The sequence below is a fragment of the Mytilus edulis genome, chromosome 1 (assembly GCF_963676685.1).
Source record: "Mytilus edulis chromosome 1, xbMytEdul2.2, whole genome shotgun sequence".
Lineage (NCBI taxonomy): Eukaryota > Metazoa > Mollusca > Bivalvia > Mytilida > Mytilidae > Mytilus > Mytilus edulis.
The window spans coordinates 44312502-44322695 of NC_092344.1; the positions used below are offsets into that span (position 1 = coordinate 44312502).

Consider the following 10194-nt stretch of genomic DNA (forward strand, 5'->3'; position numbering starts at 1 on the left):
CACAGCATAATTATTACAGGTAAAATAATTAAAGAAAAATTAAACTCCAAGGAAAATTTCAAACGGAGATTCCTTTATCAAAAGGCAAAATTAAAATGCCTTAATAAAGGCAACAGTAGTAAACTGCTGTTTGAAATCATAAATCGATTTAGAGTAAGCAAATCCAGATTACAAACTAAAACCGGGGGAAACACAACAACTCTGAGATGAAAACAACGAAACAACATAAACACTGAAATGCAACAAAAAAGCAACATTAAACGGACGGAAATCAACTGTACTATTTTTGACTTTTTGCACAGGCATTTCTATATGCAGAAAACGAGGAATTAAACCTCATGTTGCATTTGGATTAACACATCAATTTTATGACAGTCGCATATAATTCCATTATATCAACTACAATGTGTGAGCCAAAAAACCCCAACCCAGACATAATCGGCAACTATGTCAAAAATGTGGGTACAGCAGTCAATACTATGTTAATAATCACAATCTGAATCACTATTCAGACGAACAACTCGGTCAACAAAGAAAAACAAAATAGCATACAGACACACTTTAGACGAAGCACATAACAAATGAAAAAGAAGTATACAAAAATAACCATAGCACAATAATACAATGGCAAGATGTATAAATTACTTGCCACGCCAAAAGGATAGAGTAAATAGTAAAGGTTGAAAATATACAACGGCAAATAACACTATAACACATAATAAAGATGATAAATAACGTCAGTATTTTGTGAATTGATGCTCGAGGTCAAAATATTAAAGATCTGAACATAATAAAAATGTTGACGAATTGATAAATTCATAAATGACCGAAAGTAAGCTAAACCAGGACAACGAACAGAGCAATTGATGAAGAAGATACATTTCTTAATCTGAAATTATTTCGAAATCTTGAAACAGTAAAATTCAACCACGACACCCCCGTATTTTCAAGCTATAATTATTACAGAAGTTTTCTACGGGACTGATAATACCGTTTAGGACTAACATACCATTTACAAATGTTTTGACCAAGTGATAGTAAATACACGAACGGTACTTATTTGTTTGCAAAAGATGAGCAAATCGACATCCAAAGTCGATAAATGAAGCTCTAAGCCAAAACATTAGAAAGTCCAAATCCAAAACCGTATACGAAGTTCACAGCTGATCAAAACCAAAAGCACCAAAAGTAAAGTCATTTAAGACATGTCAAGTATCTCTACTGTTATGCAATCGTTGTTTTGCTTTCTCAAATGAATTGAACAGATGTAACATATCTGCAGTTATAATAACATTTATTAAATATTACTGTAAGAGTAAGAGTTTGTCATTTTATTAGATAAAAAAAGGTCTTACAAATTTACTAAAGCACTATTTGTTTAGCAGACAAATATTGTCTATTGGTATCCTAATTCTGATATGTTCGGACTTCCATGGTTAAATTACTGTTTACGTCATATTCGTTAACTCAGCTTGAGTTAAAGCAATGGATGGCTTTTTAAAATCAATATATATAATTAAATTGTCGCAAATATTTAAATATAATATAAGTACTTGCTAAGAAACAGGAAAAGGCGGATAAGTCCTGATTTTCTTCGTAGTTTCAAGGCTCATGCAAACCAATCGTGTATTTTTCGACAGATATACGTAGATATACGTTTATACACTTTCTGTAATAAAAAGATGTCAGAAAATATCACAATAATGCCATATTAGCATAATATTGTCTTTCTTATAAAGTTAATCAGAAATATATGTTCATACCATAATAGATGAAAAGGTTTAAAAGGAATATAATCCAAAACAATAATAATCTGACACCTTTAAAAACAAACAAATGATTTTTCTTAACAAAAGAAAATTGGTTATGAATGAAAACCTTGAACGCTCTGATTGATAGTTTTGTTGAAAGTGTGTGTAAGTGTGATAATAAAACGTAGCAGATAATTAGAAAGATCTGAAAAACACAATGGTAATTAGATTAAATATCTAAATTTGTTATTTTTGGTTAGAGATTTTAAAACGAGTTTGCTTTATTTTGATGAATGAAAAAAGAAAATACTTAAGCGAGGATTATCATAGGTTCATTCTGTATACTACCGTGCATTTTTTTTAACTCTAAAATATATGTTATGAGTTTAAATGTAATTGTTTAAAATATTGTAGACATTTTGTTTTAGCGAACAGAAATGAAGCCACAAAATGAACTCAAAATGTGAGAAAACGGTTTGACATTTCAGTGACTGAGGATAAAAAAATATTCGATGAAGGATTTTTGTGTCTTTTGATATAAGTCATGTTGCGGACTGTGATAGTGTTTTGCCTTCTTATATCAGGTAATATTCGTTATTATTTTGGGTGCAATTAATCATAAAAAGGTAAATAAACTATGTGTTTACAACCAAACTGTTGAAACTTTTAACGCTTCATAAATTATGTACGACTGAGCCTATTTTTCTGACTTTACGATAATTAACCTTAACCAGGTATGTTCGAACCCAAACATTTAAAACCAAGGGAGGTGCTAATACGTAGATATAAGTTATGAATTATATATATAAAAACAAGGAAACAACAAGGAAAACCAAATTCAACTTATCGCAATTATAATCTAAAAAAGTTTCATGCTCAATGTTCCGAAAGGTAAAAGTTTGCATGTTTACATCTTAATAATAACTAAGAAAAATTGATAGAAGTTATTTAATATCTTGTATTCATTCAATTTGAAGCCCTTAATTTTAGAATATAACTTCGGCTGGCATCCGGATAGCTTATTTTGAAAGTTGTTTCCTAACTATAGTGGAACCTGACATAATAATAATTCTTGCTTTAAGTGTTCATCTTGATATGAAAGTATCATCATAATTTTATTATTCACAACACAAGAATTTTTTCGGAATCAGTTTTATCATGTAGGAATGGGAGACCCAACGTTGCTAAGTAAGTGCTTAAGAAAAGACCGAAACAGATCATCTAAGCATACTACTTTGCATAAGGGAGTCTTTACCGGTACCATGTCAGAAATATACCAGCTGTTTTCTTATCGTGCCCTTGGTTGATACAGTCGACCGTTTGATTTTGTCATGTTTAATAAACCTCTCCCTTTTCAAATTTAACTCGAAAGTATTTTTTTAAATGTTATTTGGGAAAGCTGTGTAATCAATTCCCTGAAAGTTAACACTCAAATGTATCATATCCCTCAAAGTATTCTTACTTCATTGCCGATAAATTTGTACAAATAATTCCCCGATAAAATTGGCCCTCCAGTGTTCCCATATTTTCGAAAACTTGTTAAGGAAGTTCGCTTGTCATGTTTTTTGTGATTTTTCTCAGGTTTTATCCATTTGAATGCATTAAAAAAAATTGCCCATTGACACCCGTTTTACTTTTTATAAATCTTTTACATGTATAATGATAAGTCATTGGTAAAAGTCTTATAAAGCCATGGCTCCGTGTTGAAGGCCGTCCATTGAACTATAATGGTTTACTTTTATAAATTGGTATTTGGATGGAGAGTTGTCTCATTGGCACGCACAGTACATCTTCCTATATTTATTTATCAGATGTTAATTAAATTAATAGATTTTGAGAACTTAAACTTGTCAATGATAAAGCTATGAAAAGTCAAGAGAGAATACTTTCCTTCCAAAATTTCAATAGCTTATATCTGGAAAACAAGCACATTGACCTATATATTTTTTTTGCTCTTTTGATTCCTTTATTAATCCTCAATCAATATAAAATAGTGTTTTGAGAAGTTAATTATTTGAAACTGAGAAGCGAACTCCCTTAATAGTGACATCATGTTTTTTTTTTACCAACAAAACATTACACTTTCTTGTTAAAAAGTTTTTGTTCCCGTTTTTGGTGAGAATGAATGTGTCATTAGCATTATTTTGTATTTTTAGTATATGGACAAAATGATCAGCAGTGTTTCATTCCAGAGAACAGGACGTGTCAAACACCAGGATATAATGTGAAAGGTAAAGAAATTCTCATTTGCAAAATTGTTGTTCTTTATTTCTTTCATAATAATGTTTTATCGTTTTTTGTAGTGACATTTTGACATAAAGGAAAACATCGAAAACTATTATCGAGGACAATTATTTATTCTTAGAAATGCGGGTATAGTACTATTAAATTACATTTATGAACTAAAATATTCAAAACGATCTAAAAAAATCAATAAGATATTCCTATGCAATGCAACTCAACAGGATAATCAACTTTCTTGTAAAAGGAGCCAATAATCATGAATATCATACCTTTTTTGTTGCTGACGGCATGTTGATGATTTAAACTTGTATATTGAAATAGAACATATATACATCAACTACAACCCCGTCCTGTATTTCCCGAATGTGACCTACCGAATTAGACCAAAATATTGGTTAGTTCTAACATGACCAACTTTACGGAGTAGGATCAGCTTACCATTCCAGGGCACTTGAGATCACTCCAAGTTTTTGGAGGGTAATGTGTATATTGTCTATTTCTGACATTTTCATTTGAATAACTAAGGTGAATAATTTCATTTATTTTTATTCTACAGGATGTTTATGTAGCTGTTTCAAAAATATAACTGTCAATACAGATTATTTACAAATAAATTTCTCTAACTGTGTTGCCGTACTACATACATGTTCGTTTTACAAATTATGGTTTGACATAATATTCATGGACCAAAACGGGAAGGTTATTGCTTTAAAAGAGGAAACATATGTCAATCACAACAGGAAAGAAAAATCGCAAGTAAGTATTAGAAGTATGATTTTACTGGAAATAAAGGCAACATTAGTTTACCGCTAATCAAAAGTCATAAATCTATTTAGAGAAAACAAATCCTGGTTACAAACTAAAATCGTAGAATGCATCATCTATAAGAGGGGAAATAACGGAACAAAAAGTCCGTAAAACTCCCAAATTTCTATGAGTCCATCTATTTATGGGTGAAGCATGATTTTTGAGATTCATTGTCAGTAAAGTTATATGCAATGACCGTATCAAAGATATTCCATGTCAACACAAATTCCAGCCGGGTGATACCGTATTTGACGATACGACTAAACATTAGTGGCATCAACCCAGTGGTTATAAAAACTCATATAAATGTCATGCTTATAATCTTAAAACGTCAGATGTGTTTCATGTTTATATATGACTCACCAGTGGCGCTCAAGTCAAAACAGTAGACAATTTGAGTTGTGAAGTTAAACAATATTTTACATTAAAATTTCCCAACAAATTGTTCGAACATTAGGAGTTGTTGTTTGAATGTCAATGAGACAATTATCTCACAGAGTTCAAAGGACGTGGAGATATTTGAGTTAGTCCACCTTATGTCTGACCGAAGAGAAACCTTAGTGTTTTAAATAATAATAACGTTACTGTAGGTTAAATGGAAATGGCGGTTTCCGATCATAATTTTGTTCAGACTTAGCATACCATTTTAGAATAGTAATTTTATAGTCCAGCTGTACACATCATATTGTTATACGAAATTTTAATCTGATTGCACAATAATGGCATACGGAGACTTGTTTTAACGTGTTGATTTATAGGTTCTAGTTTAGAGTAAGACATGGCACCATACCTGGACACACAATTTTGATTCCGAGTCTTTGCTACTAGTCTAAAATATAAATTTTCAAGTCTTTTGTTCAAAGCGGACGATCGAAGCGAGTATGTTACCTAATATATAAATACATAATTGTATACAAGGCAACGCCTAATGAAAATACACTATATACACATTATGAGTGTCACATTATAGGGCATACAAAAACACACAACATCATATAACTATACTAATATATTTTTTTTTGGTAGACTTTTCCTTTGTATAAGTTAAGTAAACCGCTGGAAAAAAGACATCCTTCCCACGACCAGATCAACTATATTAAATTACAGTTGATGAAAAATTACACTGTTTTGGTAGGTATTTGACATTTATATAGGTTCATTACTGTATAGTCTCAATGCGTAACAATTTTATGATAGACAATGGCCTCCTACGGATCTTATATGGTTATACAAGGCGAATACTTTAATTTATATAATATCTATATTATCTGATAATTCGTCCTTCAATTTTAGATATCCGTTAGTTGATATTTACTCTCTCTGCATTATAGCCTGCACTATATCCTAGACCACTCGACCAACAAGCTTGTATAATCTATAGATCCATTTAGTAAATAAATGCATGTTCTTGTCGGCTTTATCTTATTTGAAAATTTAACACACCACATGCTGTTTTGTTGCTCAACATAGTAAACCTTACAAATCGGCTGTATCACCAGCGTTCACATACCACGTTATGCCGCATTAACGGCGTTTTTATAAACTAATTGACACTTTACGCTTGTGGTTGTTCCAGCTATTGTACTTTACAACAGGAATGGGATCCTTACACCATAAAGCTTCAACATTAACAAAAGGGTCCGGGGAGGGGGAGGGGGGCGGTGCGGTTCGAAAGAGACCAGAGAGACAGTCAAACTCGTAGATAGAAAACAAATTGAAACCGCCATGGCTAAAAATGAAAAGGACAAACAGACCCATAATAGTACACATGACACAACATAGGAAACTAAAGACTAAGCAACACGAACTCCACCAACACGTGTGGTGATCTCAGATGCTCCGGAAAGGTAAGCAGATCCTGCTCCACATGTGGCAACCGTCGTGTTGCTCATGTTAGAGATGTTAAGATCAACATGAGAAAATTGGTCTTCTAGTGTCAATCAATATGTTCGTTGTAATTGATGATAAAATATATACCAAGTCTGAAAGGGATAGGTTCAGTAAGACCCGTTTTTGGCCAAAAAATATAGCAGTTTTACAAAATTGTGAAAATGTAATATTTTAGCTATTTACTGGAAAAAAGAATGCTTCTGCTATGTAAATATGGGCTGTTTTTGACAATACAATGCACATATATCGAGTACTAGCATCATTAAGTCATGCTAAATTACTGAAATCTTCACAATTTTAGCATTTTAGTTAAATTTTAGACGGTTTGCATGTATATACATATACACATTCGTCGATCTGCAATCTGTCGATAGCTGTGTCTTGGCCTTGCACAAGGTCATGGTTTTCACTGACTGTTCTAGACGTCTTTACACTTTATCCATTGGATGTTGGATTTGTACTGACTGATAATTTAGTCTTAAATAGATGCATATTTCTTTGTTTGTTAGTTGTATTTCTATTTGTATCCATATGATGAGTTAAGCCTTTTGCAACTGATCTTTATTTCGTTCTTATGTTGTACTGTTACACCACTGTCCCAGGTAAGGGGAGGGTTGGGATCCCGCTAACATGTTTAACCCCTCCAAACTCTGTATGTATGTGCCTGTACCAAGGTAAATACTGTTTCATTTAGTCTCTTGTGGAGAGTTTTCTCATTTGCAATCAAACCACATCTTCCTTTTTATAATAGAGTTAGATGTTTATGCTGTCAAATATTTGTCCATCCCTCAGCGGGTTCGAACTCACACCTTTGATACACTACAGCACCAATCACTAAGCCTTATGTCCAGCGCTCAAGACCACTCGACCACATCCACTCTATAAAAAAATAACTTCAATAGTCGTAGTGATAACTTGTCACGTAAAGCGAACCAAGAGATAAACATAATACATGTGTTTTTTTAAGCTTGTGTAATTGTTATAATATTATTCGTACACAATGTATTTGTAATTGTGTTATCAATCTAACTGGACAATTGTATATACCATATGGGATAATCATTCAATTCATATATGTATATGAAACAAAATATGTCTGACAAAACACGAAAAAATTCACAAGATAAGCCAAAAAATGAAACAGACATTATTATGGTGCGTGCATAAACTATGGGTGATAAGGTTAAGTAAAACAAAATATGACTATAAATTTAATATAGAATATAAGATGTTATATTGAACACCATCAAACATATGATATCGACATTTTAGATCAAACCACACTGTACAGCTTGTGACAATTCCTGCAGTAACATCAGACATTGTAAGTTATTTCATAATATTAGAACATATCATTGATAATATGAATGTTGCTGTTAGGTTTTCGAAAGTTAATTCATGAAAATATATAAGTAGCAAGAATGTGTCCATAGTACACGGATGTCCTACTCGCACTATCATTTTCTATGTTCAGTGGACCGTGAAATTTGGATCAAAAATATAATTTGGCATTCAAATAAGAATGATCATATTATAAGGAACATGTGTACTATGTTTCAAATTGATTGGACTTCAATTTCAACACAAACTACCTTTACCAAAAACTTTAACCAAAAAATTTAGCCTGAAACTCGCACTATCATTTTCTATGTTCAGTAGACTGTGCAATTGGGAAGAAAAATCTAATTGGTCATTTAAATAAGAAAGCTCATATCATAGGGAATATGTGTACTAAGTTTCGAGTTGTTTGGACTTCAACTTCACCAAAACTACCTTGACCAAAAACTTTAACCTAAAGTAGGACAGAAGTACGGACGGACAAACTGAAGGACAAACGAACGAACAGATCAACAGACCAGAAAACATAATGCCCCTCTACTATCGTAGGAGGGGCATACACACAGTTATTCAATCAATATTTTAACATTTAAATTTCAACCAGAGTCCATAAAAAGTCCAATGCAATAATATTTGTATTTTTTTTAGATATAAAAGGTGTAAGAAATTTCATGACATCAACTGTACTGCCAGAAAATCCAAATAAAGGCGCCACTTGGAAGGTTTTGGTTATTGTAGCAGGAGTCTTTGTACTATCCATTATTCTATCAGTATTCATTTTTACAAAGAGAAGAAGACATTTCATTAAGAATGTAGATAGTTCGTCAAGATTGATTGAACAAAATAGAAATGAACGGAACGTGTTCGGAAAATTGTATATCGTACCTTTATCCGATGCTGATCCGAAACATGTTGAAAATTTAGAGCAATGGTTTCATACTAAAACTACTTGCCGTCTTGTTCAACCCGAACATCTAATGATGAAGTGTAATAATGGCAGACTGAATATGGAAAGAGATTTCTCAAATGACACTGTTATCCTCGTCGTTCTTACTAACAATATACTAATAAGCTTCTTGAGACAGTGTTATGATAATAGTAGAGATACATGGAATGATTCCCATTTTTGTTTTCTACAAAATATTCTTGAATCCATTGAATCATTTCCTTTAATGTATTTTGTGACGTTCGACAGTGAAATGAAACGTAATGTCCTTAATTTTGACTTTAACAATAAACTTAATGATCTCATGCAAAGACTTATTGTAATGTCAAATTGCCCGGCAGAACAAAGATTACAATTAGACCGTGTTCTGAATTTTGTATATATTTCAAACCAAGCCACTATTGTTTAACAGTGATGGACAGTTTATATTTTATATTTGCTTTATAGTTGACAAAATTTTATTTTTGCTCATTGTATATTTTATTTCTACCAGATATAACTTACTTGAATGTTATTTTTATATTATATTTGTGTCAGTGTCTTTTGGTTTTCGATTGTCTAATGAAATGAATGTATCTTAAAAAAAAAAGTACCTTACCGTTGTATATCAAAATCATTCATAGCTATTTCGTTTTTATTAAGTTCCAAATGACTTCAAAATAAGCATTTTTTTTGCCGTTTTTATACTATGATAGTTTCAATTTGTATATCTGTAAGTAACACTTTCGGCAAAATTCGCTTCTTATACTATATTTATCTTTAACTACATTTTCATCTGGAGAGTTTGTCCATATCATACCGACAAAAGTACATTTAGGTGCATTCAGTAAACAGTTATTAAAGATACCAGGCTTATAAATTGATACATGAGACGCACGTGCGATTCGTCTACATAAGACTTATCAGTGACGCTCATATCAAAGTAGTTAGAACCGATAGCTGATTAATTAGTTAGTATGTACTGTTTATACCTCTAGTTTCGTTGTCTGTTAAATTGATTTAACAGTGATCTATTTAAGTTTAGAACTGTACGATGTTCTTTTATATTGATTAAGATGCAAGAATCTAAAATCTAGATAATACCGCAATACTTGGGTATAAGAATCTCGAAAAATTCTAGTTTTTATCCACAGTTAATTTATTATTATAGACAGATCAATTTTACTTATGTCAACATAGTGATGCTCAAGACACCACAATTTCAAAACCTAAACCTAA

At 31.8% G+C, this 10194-nt stretch overlaps 1 protein-coding gene across 1 annotated transcript; it reads left to right on the forward strand.

The window, feature by feature from the left end:
- Positions 1 to 1905: 1905 nt before the first annotated feature.
- On the forward strand, positions 1906 to 9820 carry LOC139483235 (uncharacterized). The gene is made up of 7 exons (XM_071267269.1): positions 1906 to 1971; positions 2180 to 2335; positions 3908 to 3982; positions 4552 to 4751; positions 5829 to 5933; positions 7965 to 8016; positions 8679 to 9820. The coding sequence occupies exons 2-7, from the start codon at positions 2296 to 2298 to the stop codon at positions 9383 to 9385; spliced, it is 1179 nt and encodes a 392-aa protein (XP_071123370.1). The 5' UTR covers positions 1906 to 1971; positions 2180 to 2295; the 3' UTR covers positions 9386 to 9820.
- Positions 9821 to 10194: the final 374 nt, after the last annotated feature.